The sequence below is a fragment of the Lethenteron reissneri genome, chromosome 20, assembly GCF_015708825.2.
Source record: "Lethenteron reissneri isolate LAM-NWPU_2019-01 chromosome 20, ASM1570882v1, whole genome shotgun sequence".
NCBI classification, from domain to species: domain Eukaryota; kingdom Metazoa; phylum Chordata; class Hyperoartia; order Petromyzontiformes; family Petromyzontidae; genus Lethenteron; species Lethenteron reissneri.
In genome coordinates, this window is record NC_083798.1 from 15578464 (window position 1) to 15605161 (window position 26698).

General features: G+C 43.6%; 1 protein-coding gene across 4 annotated transcripts in view; it reads right to left on the minus strand.

Annotated features, from left to right (window-relative positions):
* LOC133344863 (zinc finger protein 385D-like) overlaps positions 1-26698 on the minus strand; it is a 42580-nt gene that overhangs the window by 2450 nt on the left and 13432 nt on the right. For 3 of the 4 annotated variants that reach the window (XM_061555124.1, XM_061555122.1, XM_061555123.1), the window contains 6 exons: positions 25096-25206; positions 17561-17705; positions 11532-11804; positions 5306-5490; positions 4508-4612; positions 1923-2027 (listed from right to left, as the gene is read on the minus strand). In XM_061555124.1, coding sequence (XP_061411108.1) covers positions 1923-2027; positions 4508-4612; positions 5306-5490; positions 11532-11804; positions 17561-17705; positions 25096-25206 — 924 coding nt within the window. Of the gene's footprint in view, positions 1-1922; positions 2028-4507; positions 4613-5305; positions 5491-11531; positions 11805-17560; positions 17706-25095; positions 25207-25665; positions 25864-26698 lie in introns of those variants that run through there. The other variant, XM_061555125.1, reaches the window with a different exon arrangement.

Here is a 26698-nt window from a genome sequence, read left to right on the forward strand (position 1 = left end):
TTATTTCCTAATTGCTTATGCCTCAAAAGTACAGAAAGTGGCTATTATTCCCCACAAACTTTGCTTTTGTGACCAGGACAGTGATATTTTGAAATTGACCTATTTTCAATGAGAAAACGTGTGCATTTGTGTATTTCATTCACATAAAGTCCTGGTCACAAAAGCAAAGTTTGTGGAGAATAATAGCCATTTTCTCAACTTTTTAGGCATAAGCAATTAAAAAATAACACTTACTACCCAGGGACAAAAATCGTGTTACATCGTGAATTATCAACCCCGCCCCTGGCCCTGTTTGGTTCCGAACCAAAATCAATGTGTTGTGAGACCAGTGCATTATGGGTTGGTTTTGGTTGAGCACAATAGTGGAAAACTATCTGTACCATGGGAGCCCCATGCTGACTCAGCTTTGATGTGCCTATGGAAAAGAGATAAGTGTTTGCACTGATGAAGCAAATAGGATCATTACGTTGATGTCCACCAGGGCTCAATTTCTCTATAAATACTTTTTGGGTTGCTGGTAGACTGGAGGAGGCACGTGACTGCAGCCATAGTGAGAGGTATTCTGGATGTGGTGTGCTGGGTGCAGATATTTTTTCCAGGTTCCTTATCTGGGCAGACCTGATTGAAAATAGGCTCTGGTGTTAAAGATAGTTTAGTCTGAGTCAAGCCATTTTCTCGGCCAGGAAGGATTTACTAGACTTGGATGAAATTAGATTTTGTAATTATCTTATAAATTAGCTGTAGTACTGCCAGTCAAACCACACTAAATCCCATAAGTTAATCCCTTATTGATCTAATGTGACAGAACGACAGTTGATTAATTTTTTATTTTACGCATAAATTATCGTTATCATGTAACTATTTTTTAAAATTCTAATAAATATTCTCAAATGCATGCCTTTTTTTCCTTTATTTCCTTCATCCTGAAATTAATTTACATGGATCACACTATGGCCCGGTGAGGAGACAGCCCAATTTAACAGAGCACTGGGCAGAAGCAGCAGGGGGCAGCGGCGGCAGTGGTGACGGTGGTGGCAGCAATACCACGGGGTTCCAAGCAAGGCGACACGCGGGGGAAATCATTTCACATAAATCGTGTTAATTTTACATAAAAATAATCCAATTCCACAAAACAAATCACTCGTGTTGCGGTTGTAAAGCGAACGAAGAGAGGCAGCTCCATTGCAATCCCAATTGAAATGTGCAGCTATTTCTATTGTGGGGATTTTTTTTACCTTTTTAGTCGCTAAAAAGGTAATTTCATTGCCTAATTATATTTTTTGGCTTACATAGACAATCATTGCAATAGATAGCTACATTATCTCAATTTATATATCTATATTAGTCAATGGCATATGCCTATATTCAGGTAATTTTAGGCTCTAAGGCAGGACAATATTTATTTTGGGCCTCTCTGGATTCTGCCATTGTCCACCACATTCTGAACTGTGTGTTGGACCCATCAATGCCTTCTCTGGCCACTGAGCAAGCAGGCCCTAAATGGCTGAGCTCATTAGACTGTAGCCTATGTCACTGTAGCCTATGGTTACCACCTATGGTACATTAACACCAGGACCTATCAAAGGAATAAAGAATATCTCATACCAGATGGAAGAACTAGATGAAGACATATTGGCTTGAGTGCTGTATTATTATGCAAGTGACAAAAACTGGGAATGTTAATGTCCTTGGGAGACGCGTAGATTTCCCAAGACAGCTACTTCAAGACGAGGATGTCTTCTTCTTGAGGTAGCTGGGAAAACCAGGACAGGTGGCAACCCTACTGTAGATCCGACGAGGGGCTGAGCCCTAACTTCATGGCATATGCTGTGTAACAAACGCACATTGCTACTGGTGCCACAAGGAACCCCGCGCTACAGGCTGCAGTGAGGTGAGGTGAAGGCGATGCGAGTCAGCCTTACCGTGTAGTGGACGCTGCTGGCTTGGAAGGCTGCAGCGGCGAGATGGGATGGCAGAAAGCGTGCGGCAAGAGGCCCGGCCAGCTCCTTCGTGAGCCCCAGCTTGTGCTGCCACACAGAGAAGGCACAGTAGTGGTGATTTACAGGATGTGTGCATAGTGTGACGATAATACAGATCCCTTTTTTATGTACGGACATACAAAGGAATTCTAGATTTGAAGCTTTCGTGACTGCAAGGATTCATATTCTTAGGTTTTTTCGGTAAAGTCACGTAGGTAAAAAATTTAAATTAATAAAGGTAAAATAAAAATAAAATAAAAAACCATTCTACACAACAAAGACTCATTTCCTGGCAGCGATTTCAGCCGCATCATCTCTACATAACAAAAAGGCTCAGTCTCTTTTACACGCACCTTTACATCATCCGCACCTAGTTTACACAACAAAGGCTCATTCCTAACAGCGTGCTTCAGCCGCACCGAACCTCACAAAAATAATATTCAGGGCCTACCTTGGCTCCTCCCACCCTCAACCAGTATATATACAAATACTGTTTTCTTGGAATATCTCTCACTTGATACAGCTATCGTGCTGTGACGGTTCCACCTGAAGACGGAAGCTTGTGTTTCCTCCGAAACGTCGTAATTTTTTATTTTATTTTTATTTTACTGTTATTAATTTTAACTTTTCTACCTACGTGACTTTACCGAAAAAACCTAAGAATATACAAAGGAATGTGCTGTAAGCGGGTAAATGTTCAGGCCAGTACTATGTATAAAATGGCCACGTTTGATACACCCAGTGCTGATGTTGGTACACTGCACAAGGCGTTTGTTTTATGATGAGATGATGTTGCAGACCATGGCATAGCTATCGAGTACGTAGGCAGTGATTTCCATCACCACAATCTGGATTCGAACCCAAAGTCTGTGGAATCTCGCGATGTAGCGAGACTCAGACCAACGCTGCTCCACAGGGGCTCACAATTGTCATTAGGCGCGTGCAGCACGAGCATGGTGCTCGGTTGAAGATAAGCAGTGAGGATTGACACTCTATCAGCGGTTCCCTGTATTGGAGTTCATCGATTGTTTTCAGACGAATGTTGTGAATTCTATTTCAGAATTTCACACCGCGTCTTCTCTGTTCCAACAATCTGCAGTGCTTCAGTACAGCACATCCTTGGAAAAGTAGAGCAATCTGGTGCAAAGCCACTCCCGCAAAGAGATTACACCGAGGCTTTCCCGTTCTTATTTTCTAACTGCCGGCCGTGAATGCTTTTAAGGGTTTGTGGCGGTAGTGGCGGTAGTGGCGGCGCATAATAAAACACACCGAGTGTCTGGGCAATATTGACGTAGGGATCGAATTTGGACAGAAACTGATTTTTCTTCCAGCAGCCAGTCAACAACCGGGCTGAATTTATGAGAATCCAAACTTGTAGCCAGATTTTGTTTCTAATCTGAGTAAAAAATCGGACAGAAATGGAATACACCTGCAATGCCCAGTCACCAAATTGCTTACAGTCGTAAGGGTTTAGTAACACAATACTAATATGGGAAGCTGTTTTAGTAACCCCTGCATTACACACACACACACGTGGTATTATGGTTGTGCCACATGCGGTTAGCAATTACATGCAGACCGGTTTTATGCGCATAAGTATTTACGATTAACGCTTGCCAGCTTTCCATGGCTGCCTTTATGTTGATTAAAATTCAGTCTTCGGACAATGAACCGCACACCTCGGAAAACCCATTAAGAGGTCTTCATTACCTTTTTGTCACTGTCTTCCAAATGGGTTCTCGTTTAAGCGGTGTCTGCGGTTAGCCAAACATATGCATTTTCATCCGTCACCAATGCCTGGTGCTACTAATAGATGGTGAACATTTGGCCCTCAGAGATCAAATTCGCAGAATTACATTGCCTACACAAATAAATAACGTAGGAAATATACAATGTGGGTTATTTTGGATACCTGATTTGGAATCAACCGGTCACATTTTATATTAGTTTTACAGGCATGTCTCGCTAAAGGAGCAAAATATGTTCTGCGAAAATTTCTAGCGAAGTGAAACCTCATTAAACGATCATCGTTTTCCCATTAGCTACCATGTTAAAAGCCGAGATACGTTTCAGCCACAAAATGTTCCACTCTTGAACAACTTTTTTTACGTGAGAAATACAAATTAATTATAATTTTTAAATAAAGTAATAAAACATCAAATGTAACACATACCACACATGAAGAACCACAGTGCTTGCAGGTAGGTGCCTGTACACCCATCCACCCATTACAGTGCTACCACAAGGCCCCCCTCCCCCACATGGCGAATCACGTGCACACTCAGCACAGGACAACTGGTAAACTAACAGCTGGAGGCCACAGTGTGCCCCCTGCCACCACGGAACGCATTTGATCGATCAGTCTCCGCTCATTATGTGAACATTTGCTCGTTTTGCGAACAAATTAGTCTAATTTAAACATTTTCGTTAAGCTGAATTCTCGTAGAGAAAATGCCCATTAAGTGAGACACACCTATATTCAATTCTCTTGTGGAAGCAAATAACAAAAATGCTGGTGTCAATCTCACCACGAGATGTGTCCCTTGGCGTCGTTGGAGTTTGTTGTAGGGGCTGAATTTTGGCTTTGGGGGCCTCCCTGCCTCCTTGTCCTTGTGTTTCCGACTGGCCATGTGCTGTTGCACACAGGTAAATTACAACCGCACAGTTATTTATGCTGTATTTAAATTAGGGGGTGCACCATTTTGTGGTAAAAAAAATGGAATCGGACCAGATCATTGGATTGGCCGAACAAGGGTCAGTATATAACCTGATCAACCTCGTGTCACGCCAAAAGAGGACCCTGCTGAAAAGATTTTGAGACTCAATACTGTCTCACTGCATAGGGTTTGTGTCACCTCTCAGGCACATAATGGACCAGTGGATTTGTGCATGGAATCACTATCAAGAAGCATGACAATTAAATGTGCAAAGCTACGAAGCAATAAACTTGAAAAAACAACCTTGGTATAGAAAAAGAACACAACAGTAATTTACCACTTTTTTTAAACAAACACGTGAAAATGTATTCTAAATGAACATTACAAATATGAATTAATAATAGGGCAGACTATGAAATAATGTATATAAAATGTAATTAAGAAATAGCAAAACACAATATTTGAAATTACAGTTATGATTCGTAATACAATTTTAATCAGACATTAACATATCAAAAAGTCTGCATCCGAATACAAAACAAACACGTTCACATTTGCTAATTAGAGACCCCCCAGTTGTGCCTTAAAAAAAAAAATTTAGAGAAAAAAAAGCTTGCAAATGTAACCTAAACAACTGAATATAAACAACTGAATATAAACAACTTGCACCTGCTGCAGCTGTGTCTCCGAGTTGACCTTAATGTCGCACAATTGGCAGTGGAAGGCTTTGGGCGGTGGAGCCGGGCCCAGTTTGGTGCGAGCTTTGGCCGCTTTATGCCGGCTTGAGTGGCGAGGGAACGGTCTGCCCGACGCCTTCACCTCCTTCCCCTCCATCATGGCCTTGTGCCTCGCACCTGTCACAGCCACCAGGGTCGGTTTTAAATATACGGACAAGGTAGAGGTTTTTCTCTCTCTATGCGTAGAGTTTGTGTGACCTGAAACCGGCAAGAGAAGATGCGTTCCAAATAAAATGGGATGGGGGGGTGGCACAAAGCGAAACCGCACAAGGAAACGTCTCCCTGCCAAGAAGTACAGAAAGTTCACAACATGCGGTCCCCAAGTCTGACCGTATAGCAGCATATGAGCGAATTCAAAGTGTATCGTGAATGTTTTGGGATTTTTTTCTTGCAAAATTGCACAAACCAAACCCGCATAAAGGGATGGAAACCTGTACTATGTGTCACCGTCACAAGAATAATAATATAAACCCCAGTCCAGACATCTCCGGAAACACTGGATGACAGAGAATGTGTTCCAGATAGCTGAAGGCCAACTGTCACCCAACTAATATTTCATTTAATTTAATCAGACAATGGGCCTTTTTGATCCAATGTTTTTCCGGCATAATTTGGTTAAGCAGGCAAACCCTACGATGGTTTTGACTGTGTGCGTCTCATCAGTAGGGTGTGGGAATATGATTGCCACTCAGAGCTAATTAGTATAATTCCCAGACCTTTGTCAAGCCACTGTTGGATTTTGTTGGCCTGTGCGGGTTGGGGGGCAGGTTTGGCAGGTCTGGTTCAAATATCATTCACCACTTGCCATGGTCAGAAATGGAACACAAGTCGCCGGTTTCACAGTGAAATGCGTGAACCGCAGCACAACCAATTCACCCTCTGATAATTAGTAGGGGCAATGCAAATGTTACATGGGTTCCATCACCACTATTTTGGCTCATTCAATTGATTGTGATATTTGACGCCATTTTCCAAAACACCTATTTGCCAGGATACATTGCATTTAAGTACAAAACATATGTGCGCGATCTTTCTAGGTGTGGCTTTATAAACAAACGCCGCTGGCCTGCATCGTGTTAATGGCTAAAGGCATCCACAAACACCACACAGCCAAATAAGTGCAGTGCATTTAAATGCATTTAATTTATTCTGCGCTATCTTGGCAGTTTGTGGGGAATAACAACATATAAGCAAACGGGGGTCTGTTTCACACCAGAAAATCCAGAAGCATATGCCCGTGTTTTTATTTGATATTGTTTTCTGTTGCGCACGATCTGTCGAGGCTGCACATACTTTCATCACAAGTTAATGTAGTTGTTTTCAATTTATAGTAATCAGTATCCTTAAATTATTCAGCAAGAACCTAATGAGGTGCCAATACTCCTTTTAAGAAGGGATCTGCTTTCAATATTTGATTCCTTATTGAGTATATTACATGTGAGAGGAAGCCAGAGTAAGAATGCACGAAGCATTTGCATTAATCAAAATGGTTAGTTGTAATACTTATTATCTTAAGTATTACGTCTTGTAATATAGGTTTTCTCCAGGCATTCTGGTTTCATCTTTGCGAAACATCGCAAGCAGAAACTCTATTTAAAAAGTTAGAATTTCCAAAGTGAATACATAACTATTAATCATCCATAAACTCAACATTAAAACAATTTAGAATCAGTTAAAAATCACATCCTTTCAGAACTGCAGTGCAATGTTGTGTTAAGTTTTCACGAGACATTTCTTCAACTTTAAAAGAAGGGGAAGTTATTCGTGGGAGAAGTGTCATTGTTGGTTCACTGAGCTACCAGTGGACAAGCGAAATATTTGCTTTGTCTCCTTGATCTGAAGTGAGTTTCATTAACAGCGAGTATGACATTTTTTTTAGTTCCAAAACTCAAGGTATTCATGTGTAACGGTGGCACTTGATGTATTGCCGTTTTTCAGAACAGAATTGTTTCTTTCTTTAAAACCGGCTTCTGCTTTCATGTGCTGCGATTTACACATTGATTTTACAGCGGTGCCCTGAATATAACTGTGATTAGATGGAATCCATCACATGTAGCTTATTTCAGCGTAATACTCCTGCACCACAAATAACTAAAAAAATCGACGTAATATAAAACATGTTGATCTTTTTATTCTGTTCATGAGATGAATGCGTGTTGACATATATATTGTTTACCATCCTATCAATTTTCCAAGCACATCTTCACAATATAGATAACACCTATTCAAAGAAAAAGTCCACTGGAAATTTAGCATTAGTCTCCAGTACAGCCAAAATCAATGTAAGTGCATAGCAGTGATTGCTGGGTGGTTCTGTGGAGGTGAACTCTTGTTGCTAGGGTTCAGATATAAATGAAGAGGTTGAACGTTGGTTGTTAAGATGATGCCTCCCCTTCACGTTCTTTCCAATCCAGTAGCCAAGGCCTTCTGAGAATGTGGTACAGCAAAGTGCGGAATACAATCATCTGTCCCTTCTTGATGAGATAGCGTGTTGCCCCCTCGCCCACATGGGTTTTCTCTGGGTACTTCGGTTTCCTCCCACATACATAAACACTCATACATTGGCTGAACACATCTAAATACATAGATGACTGCAGAGCTAAGGCAATTATTGGTTTTAACTCACCACCTGGCTGCCTTCCAGCTTGTCTGTCTGTGGTTCCTCAGCGATTGTGAGATTCGATTTGCATGAATCAACGCTTTATAAACTAAATATGATTGCATTGTCAGTTTAGTTTTTAGGATGAGGCCTATTTAAGGGGAACAGTGATGCCTCTTCATCTCTGCCTTGTCCTGGAGATGTCAACCCCATTGCTGTTACCTGGCAACCATTTGTGGTAGGAATTCTCGCTCACAGCTGTCACTCATTGACACTCGCATGAATAGCAATGAACAAGCTGGCAAGTGAGTAAATTAAATAAGCCTAGATTTGGTTCGGGGTTTTGCCTACACACAGGAATGTGTATAAAGAAACAATTACCAATACAGGCGTTCCTCGTATAACGCCCCCCCCCCCCCCAAAAGCATGCATTTGTAGTTACACGATTCATCTTTTAGGGACGTACTTCACACTTACCCTATGCGTTTCACAGTTACGTGCTCAATGAAAATAAATAAAAACATTTGTAACATTTAACTTTAAGAAATAAAAATATGAATTTTCAATTTTACGAACAAAATATATTTCTGATGGCGTCACCGCCTGATGGCAGGGCCCAGTGTCACTGATTGGGCAGAGCCATCTTAGATCCACTACTGCCTTTGTCTGCATCATGCGTGCTGCTGCAAGCAGCCCACAGAAGCGTTTCTAGAAGCCCTGACGTTACTCGTTATTAAGTCATCTTTAACATGGGACCTTTCTGGCAATAAACTGATACTGGAAAGAAAGGTCCCATGATATACCTGCTGACCCCGAGCTACAAATGCCCTGGTAGTGCATTGTAGTTGTGCTGTTCGCCTTTTGGCGTTCTCTGGTCGAACACTTTGAGACTGGGCCCAAAAGAAGGCTGTCTCTGGTGTAGACCAATCAGACAATGCATCATTACCAGAGAATTTTTTTTTTCATGTTCACCATAACGATGTGTAGTTAATGCAGACATGACTCCTTGCAAAAGGTTTCTGTTTGGTGTTTGAATATCCTAACACCTGTGTTATTGACAAAACGGCTAAAACCTATTATTATAATACGTAATTTTCGTAAGTCGTAATCTTTTAAATCGTATTTATTATTTCCCTTCTATGTGACTTGACCGAAAGAACCAAGAACATGAATCCCCTCAGTCACGAAAGCTTTCAATCGAAATTTAAATAATATTATTGTTAAGTATTAAATTTGTTTACGAATCATGTACATCCAGGGCTAGAATAACGAAATAAAATATGATACTTCATTTTTCTTCGGTGATGTACACATGTCTATGGGAAAATAGGATTCATAGAGTGTGATGCTTAAACCTAACATACACTATACCTGCTTGTATGAAGCCTCACACTATTTTTTCCAATGAAACGTCAAAAAAATAGACTTTTGTTTCCAAGTTAGTCCACAAATGACAGGTAACAAATCTCTCCACAGAAATATGTGAGCTGTGTGGTGAATTTATCACCGAATGGTGTAGGGATTACGTAGTTTTTGTGAAAGCGTATTAAGTGTTTTCAGACGGACAGACAATGTTTCCCAGTCACCTTGAATATTGGGGATTAATCTCCAATTCTCCTGCTGGGTCAGATAGTTGTTTTATATTTTTTCACATAGTATCATTTAATTTCGGGACAACTCCTAAACTCCTCGTGTCGACCTTGCAAGGACCTTGGAGGCTCATTTCTATGAGTGTCATTCTGTCTGGCACGAGCACCACCAGATCAACTTCAATTTTAAAGCAGGAAAGGCAGCTGGGGAGAATAATTGCCTAAGAATAGGTGATCCAACAGATCTGCAAAGCTAATGAGCTGAGACATTTCGTGCAGCTAACGATAGTGAAATTGAGAAAATTATTAGTCATTATTTCAATGAAACTGAAAAGGTGCAATTCACAGTAATTTAGCACTTAGATATCTTGATGGTTCGTTCGACATTCTGATATATATATATTTTAAATGTGACATTACTAAACAGTGGATCCGGGCCGACATTTTCAGTGCACAAATAAATGTGAAGTAAAACATAAATATGCGTGAAAGAGCAGCCATCCTAATAAGCTTCAGTGTCAAATCGACGGAAGCTGGGAACAACTCACCTTATATTTCACTTCCACTCCCCCCAGAGAAGCTGTGTTGTTTATTTCACACATGCTGCTAACAGAACAAAGGTGCTCTTCCTTCCCACGTCCCCACTTCCATCTGATTTGAAGACCCTTAAAGTTATTTTCAGTTTTATCCCCACGGAGAGACACTAACACCGGGCATGTTTCCTGCAATTTACCTCCTCTCTGATGGGCCATACACGTCAGTAACAACTTTCTTACGCAAATTGAAGAAAATAACCTCGGAGCAAGCTTTCCGGCAAGTACACTTATTTGCACCAACAACGCATTGTTGGTGGACATCTTACACGAAGAAAAATATATCCAAATTACTGCTCATTGCACTGACTCTCGCTGAAAAGGGCAGTGTGCGTCCGTGCATATGAACATTCTGCAGCAACACAATCTACTGGAACTAACGGTGGATCTCTTGTGTGTGTGTGTTTTTTAAATGCCTCCTCTGACTGAGAGGTTATAATCAATGCTTCTCTAGCTCTTTGTATGCTGCATAAATATCTTAATTTCCACAAAACATTTCAGGTCAAACGCTGTTATAATAACACTATTATTGATTTTAAAAAATAGGGTGCCATGGATAAAACACGACTATTCTACATTATGGGGTGGTAGCAATGTCACAGCGGTTAACAAACAGTGTTGTGAACCCGGGAAAGCCGAATTCAGTTCCCAAGCCATGCCCTTATATCAGTGACGAGCGATAGCTAAAAGAATCCTGCCTTTTCTGCTTCACTTCCTTCTTACGTCCTGCCACCAAAAGTCATAGGTTTGTCCAGTATGGGGAACACTGTACGGCCTGGTCTGTAGCCCTCGTGGGGTCCTCCCAGGACAGCAATCTGGAGAGCATCGTGGCGAGGTATGGTCAGACAATTCCCATGACCGACACGGTGTGGAGAGGCCATAATTGTAGCAGTGGATTGAAAAAGGGCTGTACGTTGCATTACATTTTACATCACATCCTGGTGCCAATTACAATGCGGCTCTAACACCAGATGGTATCTGGATTCAAAACTGGAATCTCTGTGTGCGTTAACACGTACCACATTGCTTGGCAACCCCATAGCATCAATGGTGGCGAGGGTGGGGGGGGCACATCCCTCCTGCTAAATTCTTATGGTGAAGTAAAATAACTGTTTGCAGTAGTACAATTAGTACAAATTAAGCGATGAGTGCTGCAGCCTTTCCTCGATGGACATAGTTGCTGAGAGCTAGCGCAGAATGCATGACAACCAATATCAGATCATATCATGAATCATTCTATTTAACCATGAACGTTTGTTAATTAAATATTGATGGTGTTGTGCCCCACCCCCCTCCTAACACAAGGTTACGCGCCACAGGGGTTGCTGCCTGGATCCCCGTGCAGAGCCAAGTTTGGCTGCTGCGGCAGCGTCTCACCATTGTTGTGGGCCACGAGCTGGGACTGGGAATTGACGGCCAGCTTGCAGATCGAGCAGAACAGCTGACCCTTGCCCTCTTCGGACGACGGAGGGCCGTCGGCGGTGGTGGTGGCAGGGACCGTGGGGCCAGGCGGCTGCGGGAATGCCGCGTCACTCGCCGGCGAGGTGTCGTTGCTTTCTGCGACGGCGACGGCGGCTGGGAGCGATGTCTCCAGCTCCGGGCTGATGACCCCATTGAGTTGGCTCAGCGAGGACGATTGACTGCTTAGGTCTGCACACCGTGGGGAGGGGGGGGGGGCAGGTAAATTAAAGGCAAGGCTGATTGGACCGCAAAATCACGCAAGAGATAAAAGGTGCAATTTCTTGCTTGCATGTCAAAATTGGCTCACAGCTTTTGCTTTTTAGTTTTGTGCTGTTTGATTTGCCTAGGACTGAGTAAATGCAAGAACTTCGCACATGCATGAACAGCGCGAGTTAAAGATAAAGGTGCAGCACTGCAATGTCTTTGTCACGCCATTCCTGGCAGAATGACTTCAATAAATATACGACAGAATTACTTCTATTAGATGGGGCTCCAGAGGGCATTTTGGCTTACTCATCCATACTGGGCAGTGTGGATGAGTAAGCAAAAGTATCCACACTTTACCAAACCATAGGCGACGATTGACTAATTGAGACGTCCTCATTTAAACTGCGGGGTTGGGGGATTTCATCAAAAAACGTTCAACTTTCACGCCCGCAGACCGAACTGGTGTGGCTAGCCACTGCAACACTGCGGCCTCCACACAATGTTGCTGACCGCTTGCTATTTTTGGGCCGATGCTCAGGAATGATAAATTAAAAAGAAAAAAAATTACGGTGAAAATTATGTTTTTAAATCTGCATTTTAAAAAAATCAGGAAATTCGACTTATTGAGGTGTTAAAATGCATATTCATGACCTGCATAACCCTACACATTCCTGAAATATTTTATGCAAAGCAGCGACAGTGTTAAATATGTGAACATCAGCGCAGTTAGAATAATGGAAAATAAATTATGATTCACCACGGGAACGCGCATGAAATATGGTTCCAGGGAACCAGAACTGCGTGCGCTCAGCTGTACCTGTGATGTCAATTCCTCAATCGCGTGCACCGCTCGCAAATCAACCCCACAATGAAGGGCGCTGTGCCCAATTGTTGTCCTGGCGGATAACTTTTGACCTGCCACGGAGTGAATACGGTGGCACTTCGACTCGCCGCCTTTTTGCTGGAATCGTTCCACCAGAAGAGAAATTGTGCCCACCGTGCTCCGTGCTCATACGCCAATTGTGGTGGGGTGGGGGGCATCGCTGTGGGTAAAGAACTGTCCTTAAGAAATATGGCATCAGGCAACAAAGTGTAAACAATATTAGCGGCCGTTCTTGCGTGTCAGGAGAAAATTATCTCCTGGTTGGCCTTTTGTCACTAGCCAAGACTGCAGCTTCAGACAGTAGATGGGGATGACATGCCATAAACCTAAATCTCATGAACAGATGGTGAGTGGATAATGTAACAGATAATTGAGTGTCTTCTTAAGGAACAAAGAAAAGTAAAAAAATTGTCATTCTTTAAAATGTCACTCTTCCATCTTTAATTAGCAAATTGAAGAGAGATCTGCTTGATATGCACTCGTCTCATGTTTTTTTTATGAACTATATATTTTTGTACACTATATATGGCACATATATTTTTAGTGGCGCAGTGGTTTCATGTCCTGCTCTATGAATCCGAAGACCTGAGTTCAATTGTCGGCCATGCTTAAAATGTATTTCGCGTGATATCTGGAGCAGTCCAGGGCCACCCTACTTTTATCAACCCACACTGATTAATTTGTAGAAATATGGTCATATAACTGACATTACTAATGTGGCATGGGGAGGCCATCGTGAAACAGTGCCTGAGGTCTGTACAACACTATATTTTATTTTATTTCTCGATGTCTACATTTCCCAAACAAAAGGAATCTGTAATCCTCTTCGGCAGTTTTTTCCCTCTGCGAATTGAATACATTTGATGAAAATCAATAAACCGAAAAATCTAACCAATTTTATCAGAGGGGCTTAAATGCACAATTACTCACGGATCTCCACTGAAACAGCTAGGCTAATCCAAAATCCCATGTGTTAACCATCAATTGATGAATACAGCTTCACACTTCAAAGGGCAATTTTGAAATCAATCGTTACCATAAAAATTAAAAGTCTGCATTTGAAGATTTCACACGGTTGATTATTAACAAAGGAACACGGTAAAGTAACGTCGTTAAATCAATGCAAATCATTTCCTCAGCAGATGATTTCTACACCCTGCATAGGAAATGTAAAAGATGGACAAGTTAGGGTGGACAAAAGAGTGATGGCTTGTTGTTGGTTGATGCAGAGAGACAGGCTTTATAGAGGCTCTTAAAAATGTCAGCACCCTGTCATGGGCACAGCTGAGGTTCTAGGTGACTGCATATTATTATGTTTTTTTTACAAGATGGGTTAACACTACTCACTCTGGATTGCATACCCTCATTATACATACCATCAGGTGTTTTCTAACAGCAGGTGCTGTTAGCAAACACCTATTAAGGCCTAAACATCACACAAGCGAGTGGTGTGGACAGACCACACTGGATTCCCGTGCGTCCCCCAGTGCCGATGTTGACTCATCGTATCAAGTGCTCACATAAGGCTGAGCCAACGAAGGAGAGGGAAGATTCGGGCACCACTTGCCACCGATTTTACCCACAGCCAGGAATTAATCGAGGTCACCGGGTTCATAGTGCAGTGCCCTAACCACTGCACTGTCGCTTCGCATCACATTATAAACATACACAATTACATACGCACACATATAAGAAGGCAGAGAAAGCTAAATATCTCAATTCAGCAAACGTCTGCACGACTTAAGGGTTAAACGCTCTTGCGATGCATTCATTTAGAAGGAAGTGGCACATGACAAGCGGTGGCGTAGCATCATTGGCATGGGCGCCGGTGCAAGGAATGAAATGGGGCCCCCTTTCCAATTCCCCTCCCTTTTTGCTGCCTGCTGCCTGTGCCTCTGGTCTGTGGGCACGAGCGCAATTGCATCGCCTGCACACTCGACAGCTGTGCCGCTGATGAGATGGGAACCCGCACCTCCGATTAGCACGGTTGTCTATGTACGGTGCGAAGGAAGATCAACATACATACATACACGGGCCAGATCTATTGCAGACCACACACGCCCCTCAACATTCGGTAAACATGCCCAGTGACAAGTGCTCATTTCCAGCTCAGTCAACCTTGAGATGGGGGGGGGGGCGGCGGGCGCGGTGCCAGACACTGACTCTCAGTGCCATGGCTTTGCACGGTGGCGAATGAAACCGGCTTACGTTGATTGCGGTGTCATTCAGGAACCGACTGCGCCATTACCTTGCTGCACGTGCAATGGCAAAGGCAGCACCGCTGACGGCTACGACGGGAAACAACTTGAGCAACATCAACAACGTGAATGTCGGCGACTATAAAATTCCCAGTTGTAACGGTCAACACACCGGTCTTGCAATGCAGAGGTCGCCAGTTAGATTTCCTGACACAGCAGTTGCAACAATGGATGTAATACATCCCTCGTGCATCTATCCACCCAACAGTATAAATACACCACATTTAGTTGATAGGTAGGTTATGCGTGGTGGGGTAAAGTGTGGGTATTCCCACCTCTTCCAAGTGATAGAGAATGCCACATACCCTCCAGCGAGGCTCTCAAGAGTTCCCGTCGGTGGAAGCCTTTCTGTGATCAGGGGCATGAGCAAGCATTTCCAGGGCTGCACCTTTACGCTTTACTAGTGCGTGCTTGCACGTGTGAAGTCGGTGCTGTTACTCATCCTAGAAATATCAAGCGGCTCAAGAATTAGAAATCTTCTGAGCCTTATTTTCATTCTGTGGCAGAGACAAGGGCATCTGGGGAGGTTCTGGTAAGCCATGCACTGCTGATGTAACAGAAACACTTGTCACGTGCCTTTTGGACCAGTTTTTGTTTGCTCCTGATGCAACGCTGAAAAAGAGTGGCACGGTTTGGTTCCACCAGGAGACATTCATACCGAACCGAAACAATCATCACGTAAATGCACCTCTGCTGCGTGCTGAGTTGTACAGAACAGCGGCGTGCCTCTCAAAGACGATTGGCAACAGTGTGTGGCACATTAGGAATGGACCACTCTTTTAATCATTTCCCTCTTGCAGCAAAGGAGTAAAGTGTGGTTTTGTGAAAGTCCTTATGTGCTGTGCAGTACATCAATGCACGTGTGTACACCAGCATGCTATAACTGAGTAGGGTCTGTGGGTGGGTGGCTGGCAGGGTTATTGATTAACCGGACTGGTACACCAGTCACGTGGTTAATGGCGACTCGGTTGAGGATTGCCGTGTGTGACACACGTGCTGTTGCATCTTACAGGTAAAGGACCCAAAGATTGACCACAATCAATGTGTTTGCCCTCGATTTGGAGCACCTGCCCACGTCCTTCATTTCGAGTGTGTAACAAGTGAACATTGCATGCAAACAAAAAGGGTTGATTTGACCACGTGAAAACATCATCCACATACGTGTTACACACATGTACGATAAAACACCGGAAATTATAGAACACCGCCGCCCTCCCCGGCAATCTGCTCAAATTTCCATGACACGTGCTCATCTCAAAGGCAGAAAAAATGTGACAACTGACAGATTCAATTAGTTATGTTAGCACCTCGCCACATGTATGGTATAAATAGACACCGAGTAACATCGGTTTACCATTTGAGGCAGCGTCCTTTGAGCGATATTGTTATAGTGTTTGCACAAGCGTTTGTGTTTAATACACAAACACGTGGCTCATAAGACGCTTGCCCTGAATCGCATTGCATAGGTCTGTGCCAAATGTTCAGTTATTCTCCGAACGTACTGGTGCCGCACAATTATTCAGGTCAATGTAACATTGACGATGTTACAATGACCCTATTCTTCTTTTTTCGTGCGGCAATTACGCACCACGAACAATCACAAGCCACGGTGAATTAATCATCAGAGCCCCCGTGTAACAACAAAAGGAACAGACAAAGATGGTCGGGGTCTGTGTGCAGGCCAAGTGAATTCTCTCAATCCTTTTAACCTCCTGTCCTTTGAACACTCGAATGAAAGCAAATAAAATCATGACATGATCGGTTTGTAATTGTGGTCCCCATATTCCACTCTAAATACAAAATCACAGTCAGGCATCAATCATGTCTCATTCATTATTTCATTAAGATCACATAATTAACTCGTGACTGAGGAGTGGTTCTTGGAACAATGATATATCTTGCCAACAGGACAATGATGTAACCACTTTGCTGCGATTCAGGTATCTTTTCCTCTGGACACTAGAGCAGAAAATTCCCATCCCCCCCCATCTCCTTTCCTCTAAAGACAACGATCCCCTGTATAGCCTTAACAGAACTGTTGGAGCAAGTGTTGTTTGCGAGCACCTACGAAGGCCGGAAAGGGACACGAAGGGGTGGGTGCCCGGCCGCCTTTGTCTCCCCAGTGGCTATGTGTATGCACCACACTGGGTACTCATTTGAGGCAGAGTCGAACTAGGGGAGGCCCATGATGGGTTCAGATAATTGTCACTGGTTGTGGCCATGAGCGGGAATCGAACCCCGGGTTGCAGGGTTCGATTCCCACGCGCAAAATCTCCCACCCTCGCTACCAGCACGCACTCCAGCGTAAACAACAAACTGTGTGTATTATACAATAAAATGACAAACTAGTTTCAGCAATGGTTAGATGCACACTACCGTATAATCCAAGTAAATGCCAATCCATGGAAAATCATTAGTAATAATGAAAGTAGATTTGAACCACACTTTTTTTTCAAACCGATGCAAACATAACAATAATATCAATAAACCGTCCTGTTATTCTTTGCATATTTTTGTCCGTGGGTCCCTGTGGAGTTTGGGGTCCCAGGAAAATATTCCTCCCTCCCTCCAAAAAAACCTGGGCCTGTTGCAGTCACCTGCTGGGCTGGCGCTGTGGCTCAGGGCTGGGGGTCCCAGGGCTGCTGGGACGGCAGGCGGGGATCCTTGCTTCACCTTCTCAGCTTCCGCCGTCTTCATCTTCTTGAGATGCTTGCTGCCCTTATAGTGAGCCTCGGCCTGGTTCTGTGACAATCAACACAGGCAGTACAAGTATTAACTACCTCATACAAATAGTACTACTTGTGATATACTGTTTATGGAAAGCCCTTTTTTTCGATTTAAAGCTTTCGTGACTGCAGGGATTCATCTTCTTGGTTCTTTCGGTAAAGTCACGTAGAAGGGAGATAATAAAATAATAATAATAAAACATAATAAAATACAATTCTCACGACGTTTCGGCCACAACGCAAGCAGCCGTCGTCAGGTGAAGAACAGGTCTGTCGGAAAGACATCATCTGAATTCCGATTTTTTTTCACTTCTACGTGACTTTACCGAAAGAGCCAAGAAGATAAAGCCATGTTGTCCCATCCGCTGTTCAATGATGAGAGCAGGGTAGAACTGAATTCAACACAATAACCAGATTTTCTCCACAGCTATCATGAAGAAACAATGGCCGGATCTTAATCACAATCCTGTCTGTGAGGGCCCTATTCACTAATGGTTGCGTATGCCGTTGGACCTGAGCACACACAGATCAGGGGAATGGCACGGAGTGGTAGGACAATGTGACGTGTGGGTACAAAACAATAACTACAGCTGTGACCCAGCACACCCTTCAACCACACCTGAGAATTACCCACCACCATATTCTCCATCTGTGCTCATGCCATTAAATCAATGCGTCAATCCACTGCTGAATAACGGCTACCCCACACCATGTGGGTAATGGTGATTCATTTGACCATACTTCTCCATGTTGATGAGTGCAGGTTCGTGAAGGCAGGGACTGTAGACACGGTAGTATAAACTAGACAAAATAATAACCAATTTTTAAATCGAAGCACAACCTCAAATCAGGGCAATTTATCGAATTGATCAGAGGGGTGAGAGGTGAGGGAGTGAGCGACTGCATACCTCATATGTATGTCCCCTCTTTTCTTAGAATAGTGCACCCCACGGTGCATTAAACGTGATAAACACCGCAACTCGGACCCAACACACTCAATAAAACAACTAAACTGGCTTGCACACAAACATCTCATCCAGCTGCTCACTTTGGTTACGTTACACATATCAATTCATCGTTCATTTTTGGGGTAATTGAGACTCCTCTACAGCTCCCCAGAGCCCCCTCCACAATACTTCCTTGGCCATGCGAACCAACGGCACAGCTACGGTGTGCAGGCAGGAGGGGATATTGTATCGGTGGTCCATTTCAATTACCGGTAGTCCCCGAGTTACGATGGCTCGACTTACGACATTTAGATCTTACGATGGCGATAGCGATACGACAAAATTGCCATCAACAACCTAACATCGACACCACTGGAACCTCATTTGTCCAGTAAAAAATATGATAATTGTTTTTTTACCCTTCTATCTGGCAACAAAACTGACACCTTTTTTTACAAGGAGTCATGTTTGCATAGACCACAATACCTGCAGTCATAATGTAAACAAAAAAAACATAACTGATAATGTATGCACTGTCCTTGAAGTTGATTGGTCCACACCCGAGACAGCTTTCCTTAGAGCCTAGTCGCACATGGGTTGGACCAGATGACGCCAAAAGGTGTCAGTTTTGTTGCCAGATAGAAGGGTAAAAACACAATTATCAACCTAACATCGTTCAAGTATGCAGACGACGGACAGAATCTTGGCGAGTACAGTTACAATATGAGACGTTACGATACATTCAATGCATGTATGATACGTAGCTTTAGCGATTTCATTTTAAGGTTACCACGATACGATACGTTCAATGCATGTTAAACGTTTTTATCGCAGATAGGATTGTTTCCTGAAAAAGCTTTCTATTAAATTGCAGTTCATATAGGTAGGCTAAGAATTTACCTTTTTTTTACTTTACATTTTACTGTGCAATACAGTATTGTAATGAATAAATACATACAGTATATAGTTTATACAGTACGGTACTATAAATTGCTCTGTTTTGCTAAATTATCACCATTCTTTAAGACTCCTGGGTAGGCTATAGGCCATCTTCGACTTACGATATTTTCGACTTACGATGGGGTCGTCGTAACGCATCTCCATCGTAAGTCGAGGACTGCCTGTACTTGCACCAGGGCCCATATCAACCACGCTATGCCACGGAGCTTGACCCTCACATTTGAAAACCCCTAGATTAGGTCTTGCACATCTGTTAATCGGATCGATGTGCAGAATGCAGCTGTGGCGGGGAGGTGACATAATCGCCAAGAATGGCTTCAGCTTCGGTGCCAGCGCTGCAGTAAAACCGCGCAATCTGCAGTCAACGTGACGGATGTGCGGCGCTCGTACCTAATGATTGGCTCAGCGGTGCCCTCAATTAGCCGACCGGAGGCAGGAGATAAGTGCTGCTGCTGCGTGCGGCGGCGGGGCTGTGGCTCGGCTTGCCAGACTAAGTGCAGCACTGAGCAGGCCGCACCTGCTGACGGCTAATTTAGGAGGCGCAACGTTGCTGCGTTATTGTGCTACGAGCATCCACAGGCTTGGCTATCGACAGCATTAGCCGGAAGAAAATTGAGCGAAATGCATGCATTTCGTTGGATTGCAAATATATACAAATTGGACAATGCTGTCACTGGAAATGACGGATTGTGGAAACGCCTTCAAATGCATATGCCGTGTATTTAGAAATAATTTTTATTTTAAAAACGCACACATTGTAAAGATAACCGAGAAAAACCGACCCATGTGTACATTGCAAGTATATGGATACATACCCTTAGTTCTTTCGGTAAAGTCACGTAGGTAAAAAATGAAATTAAAATTACCGAAAGAACTAAGAGTATGAATCCTTGCAGTCACGAAAGCTTCAAATCTAAAAAAAAGTATATGGATGTTGTCGCCTTCCAATAAATATAGTTTCATGTTTCCCCAGATGTATGTTCGAGTGTTCTAGAATACGTGGCAAGTAAACCCACACACACACACGAGCTCTGGGTCGGATTGCTCGTACCGACGAGCGAGTGCTCGCCAAGTCTGCTTCGTCTTGACGTTTTTAAACGCACACGCATTGCACCGTATCTTTTGACGGACTTAACTGCTTATGTTTGCCAAACGCATTTTTTTTTACATAAAACAGAGTGTATTACTTTGGTAAGTGCTTCAATGGCCTGAAAGTTGGAATATAATTAAAATACTGCAATAATAACGTGTCTAAATTGCTCCGTTTATGTCAGCTGTTAATCATAAACATGCCAGTGGGAAAACATAAAGTACTTCGACTGGATAGCTTCGAGTACGCAATGCAGCTCTGCATATACAAAATAAATCTTTGACCCAACTGCAATACGTATTTTTCCATTTATATTAATATTTTAGTGGCTTCCCTTCAAAGGTTTGCAGCCTACCTTTATAACGCTTACTTTGGCCTATGGAAAGCAGCATGTAAGAGACAAAGGATAGTGATGTCAGTCAATATTAGTTAAGCCAGGATACTAGAACGTACCCTGACATTTGATTTGATTGCTTTAATAATGTGAACGAGTGTATTCCTTTATTCAAGCTGTATGCCTGCATGCTCTTGATAAAGCATAAAAGCTTCGGATTATCCTGGAGGTTTATTTTATTCGGTGTTAAAAAAAATCACTTAGCTTATGATGTCACTAAATAGGGAATCCAGTACCTAATAATGCATCCTCATCATCATCACCATGTAAATTGTTTTTAGGATTGTCATTGCTTTAATGCTGTCTTACAGCGCTATCCATGGACATTCACCCGAGCTAAGCATCTAATTCGCAGTACAATCAACACAAATAAATGCAGACGATTTAAAAACATGAAAGGCAAACACGTTGAAATTACCATTAATGTATTACACACCGGGTTTATTTTCAGTAATAATGACGATCGTTATTATTACTGTATTATTATTATTGATCGAGGGTTGAATCTACACGGTAATAATTAACCAATTACTTGACTTCATGCCCCAGTGGCTTCCTAGTTCCGCATTCCCGAGTCAGCCACCCTGGCAGAGCGGCACCCCAAATGATTCCTCGCTCCATAACGTCAAACTGACAGCCGGTCACATCAATTTCTCCCCAGGGGAACAAGCCTCCTACATCAATGTTTGGCTTATTGTGAAAACACCCATGCACACTGAAGCTTGGCCTCTTGTACAACACCACCGTAAAAAAATTTCAATATCAAAGTGGCAGCGAACGTGAGCATGTGTTTGCCCATGTTGCATTCATAATTTTGGTTTAATTACAATGTGCGACTCTTAATACCGTCACCGCAATTAAGCTGCAATTCGTAATAAAAAAATATATCATGGTACAGTAATTAAATCAAAGCGAGAGAGAAGAGAGTGCATACGTCAAAGCAACACATTTTGTGCGTGTCAAATTCTTCCACAAAGTACGAGCAGCCAGCGTTCTGAAATCGTAGGCAATTAATATTCCATGCAAAGTGTGCGCTGCGTTTGCGGGACTGTAGCGTTGCCTGCGGGGTCCTGCGGTAATGAAAATAAACAGCGTTGTGACCCCCATCAGCAGCAGGTTAGAGCCACGGGGAGAACTGAAGGAATGGGGCGTAGCGAAGGCCGGGCAGCAGCAGCAGCAGCAGGGAAGCGGGGATGGAGTAATGGTGCCATAATGACAACACCGATGGCTTCAAAACGTGGCACTTTCCTGAAATTGCAGCTATTGCGCTTGGAGATCCCCCCCCACCCGTTTGGCAGCAGGAAAAACAAGTCCTCCGTTCAATTCCTGGTTGCAATGCTGGAGCCAATGATGGAATTGTCACCAAAGTATGAGTCGTTTTCTAGAAGACAAGACGATAATTGTTTTTTTTACAGAACAGTACAGTGCAATCTATATTAATATTACATAAAATGCAATCACGTTTCAAGATGTTTCCCCTCCAAACAGCGATGCCAGTTTTTCCCACATGCATTGCAGGCACAGATGTCTCAGAATCAAGGGCACGCAAGACCACAGCTTCTAGCGAGAATCTGATAAGTGATTTTGTCAGTTTGGTACTTTGTTCATCAGCAACTCGCCCACGAATGCATTAATAGCCACGAATACATTCGTCAATTCAGCACGTGCTTAGTAATTCGATTAGTTGTCACGATTCGGGGGCAGGGTTCGATTCAAGAATTGGTTCTCTGTTTCGTAAATACGGACTCGTTTGTGCTGTTCACAAACGCATGTTATTTGCACTGGCTGCTATATATTTTTTAATCCTTTATATTAAGTTCGCTTCCCAAATTTTACACTGTTTAGGGAAAACAAATAAATATTTAATTACCAATTGCTTAATACTGGCAGACAATCATCTGACCCATAGGTGGCAGCCATCTCAAGCCAGAGGACGAGAGGACTCTAGCCGCCACGCATATAAAGGATTTATAGTGAAAAAATTTGTTTTTACGGGTTATACTTATTTACTGTCTCAGTTAACTATCTGTCGTTTAGATTATCTATTGTTTGCTTTGCACATCTCGTTTCTTCGCATGGTCCGAAATGAAAAGCAGCGTATGAGTAACATACATACATAACTAATAATAACAATCATTCACACGCGCATAATTCAATGCACGTACATATATACACATACCTATACAGACATCCTTTATTGTTGAAGCACGTGAAAAACCATTGAGACGGAAGGTCACAATGGAGATGACAATTATCAGTCGACATGCAACGTTATTTAAGAATATCTCGCAATTGCTGCGGCAGCTTACGGCGAATTCCCTGACAGCGGTCGGCGGCAGCGGTATGTTATCTGCAGCAGTCCGTACATTCAGCCGCGTGACACGCGGAGCGCAACCGGCAAACGCGTGAAAACCTCAGAGGGCAGAATCAATCCAGAAAAGCCTATCTCTGCGAGGATCCTTTAAAAACTTTATTAAACTGACAGCCGTAATTAAATGCCCATATGTGGTCTCTGTTCCCCCCGCGCATGCTGTCAGCCTGCCAGCTCAGCCTGCTGTTCGCCACAGTGCATCATCACCCGTCACGCCGGCGCGTGTGTGTGTCTGACTGCGACGCAGCAGGCTCAGCCGCCGATGCTTTTGTTCCGCTCATTCGGGCGGCCAGGCCTTGATGTTGACAACTCAAACTGCGTAGGAAAATGGCCAGGCTGACGAGATGAGTCAACCCAAGCCGCCCATTGCCCTGGGGGAGCAGGTCATTTGTTCGGTCGTACAAGGACTTTGTAGTAAAACACTGCAATTCACCACCCTGTGAGCAGACATTGCGTTTTGTGAACAGAATAGGTTTCGATGGACCGTCCGAAGGACCGCACATCAGTTTGCGATGTCTTATATATTCAGAATTTTGTTTTGTGTGTGTCATAAGATGATGCAGCCTTAAAGTCACACAAAAATGAATACTTGCCTTACATTTGTGTTCACGGTGCCGTGCATAATTAGCATCGCTATTCCGAATGTAAACCCCACAATGTCCTGCCTCCCATACCAAAATCGGTCCCTGCACAACATTACTTAATTATTAAAATTTTCTTCCTTTCATTTCATGGAGAGGTTTATGTTCCTGTTACCACTTAGCAGGAGCCAGTGTCTCTCACTTTGTTTTATCCCCTCCTGCTGCGTCTGCCAGACTTCTCTCCGCCCGCTAATGAGGTGCTGTGATAGGAATAATGTGCCTCCAAGTGCCTCTTAAGCCATCAACCCATCGCCAATCGTTGACCTTCCATTATAATGGGGTATTTTAACTGGACAAGCCGATATCCAAAATCTTTTTAGGGACTAGCGATGACAGCTAAATGGAATCCTCAATAAAAATATAAAAAAACAGAGAGTAAGTATTAAAAAAATTAAGTCCTTTACGTCAAAGTTCAAAGACATCGGCAGATTTACGCAACTTGTTCCTCCATTTCATTAGGCGGGCACTCTCCCGTGACTTGCGATTTATTTAATGAGTGCACAAGTCAAGAAGCCAGATTCCTTTAACACCTCGCCTGATCGTACACCACCCGCCTGCCCCCACCACCTTGGAGCTGGGAGCATCTTCTGGTTTGACAGTAAATTGGCATATCGATCTTCTCCGTGTCTATTAAGCCAGATAACTGATGGGAAACTCATGCGCGCTGCATGCAGAAAATAAAAACGAGGGTGCGCTGTAGCGCACGCGCGCGAGCATCCCCCTGCCGAGACGGCCGCTGAAAGAGATCAATGCTCTATTTAGTGGAGCAGTCTCCTTTGTCCTACGCGATAATAATAATAATACGGGCAGCCAACGAAGCAATGAATGCTTTAAAACAAAACAAAAAAATCTGGAGAACAAGTCAATGTTTAGCAGAGCAAACAGGGGAACGCGCCGCCGTGCTACGTCGTCGTCGTCGACTAAGCGACAGCGAATCGTCGCGTCGACGGCGCGCGCCTCGTGCGCCTGCTGTGTTTACACGGCGGGGACGACGGTGCTCGACCTGCGAGTTAAAGCGCAGCTGGCAGATGTTGCAGGTGATGAGCTGCCTCCTCCTGGGTGGCGTGGGAACCCCAAACGTGTGGTTGAGTACCGCCTTCTGCACCGGATCCATCTGTGGGGAAACGCAGGGCACAGCCGTCAGGACAGGGACGAGCTCTTCCTCCAAATTATTTGAACGTTGAGTCGTCCCTCTTCGTTCGTTTGTGTGTTCAGCTATTAATCATTTGTTTTGGAGAAGCCGCTGTGGTGACGGGATGGAGCTCAGAGGGAAAGTGCTGTCTTCGTTTCAGCTGGAACAATACGAATCCAGTACACTGCCCAATTCTCCATCGCATTTGAAAACTATGTAGCAAGTTAATTAAATTCCCCCACCCACCCCCTCGGTCCACCCAGAAGTATAAACGGGTTCACCACAAGTTTCATTTATTAGGTATAGCCCTGTGAGCCAAGCGGCTCTTGAGTCGGGTGCAACCGCAACAAACTAAATATGAACAGAGAAACACCTTAAAGCGACGACGAGCAACAGAAACATCCTGGATAAACCAGCAAATCTTCCAGAAAAAAACCTCACCGTTTTACAACGCTGTGTGCAGAAATCCCAATGTGATGCAAGACAAACAATAACAGTTAGTTGATGGGCAAGTTGTTGTTGGCGAGTGTGGGTAATTCTTCGTCCTCTAAGATGTCAGGTCAGCATGGAGGAGGAGGAGTACTACACCCCCTCGATTTGGGGCTGTCTTAAGAGTTTCCTCTCGTTGAGGCCCTTCTGCCAGCAGTGGCATGAGCAAGCAATTGCAGGGATGCACCTTTACCGATAACCATTTTGGCCGTACACCTCCGACCAGTTAAAGATGTAGGTGAGCTTCAGAATAACCAAAAATTTGATTTTTTTACTTGGCATACTACATCAACCAATTCAGACTCGCCAGTGAAGGGGCTTCTGGCAGCAGTCACATGAAAAAGCAATGTCAGGGCTGCACATTTTACCTTTGTTTTGGTTGAAGTCTAAATTCGTTGCATTGTTGACTCAAGTAACAGAAGCGCCGTACATAAATTCCACCCTTCTAAAACCGAGGGTACAGGGAAAGTTGCTTTTGTTGTGAGCTGCCCCAGCTCTGTGGCCATCACACCGTGTACACAACAACAACAAGAACAACTCGGTCTTCTGGAGTGAAAGACCGGGATTTACTCGACATAACACACACACACATAAATCACGAAATGCCGATTTATCAGATTAAACGCTGGAGCAAACAAACAAATAAAATGCATTCCCAGAAAAGAAGGAATAATTGACCCCTGAGCTGAGAGACTCTCACAATTGACATTTCCCACAGGCACTGGCAGAACATGATTACTCATGTTTTGCAAGTGCACATGCATACCACATGTAACACTGCGTGCAACACCACATGTACGTATGTACACGTGTACACACGTACGGCTTTGTTGTCAATCCGCAACCTGACGGGGGCTTCTCCACGCCGCATCGGTCATGGGAGTCGGGTGTTTGACCATACTTCACCATGCGAGTCAGTACCAGTCGATTATGGCAGAGGGCATGGACGTGTGAGCATAGAAGAAAAATACAGCATAACAATGGA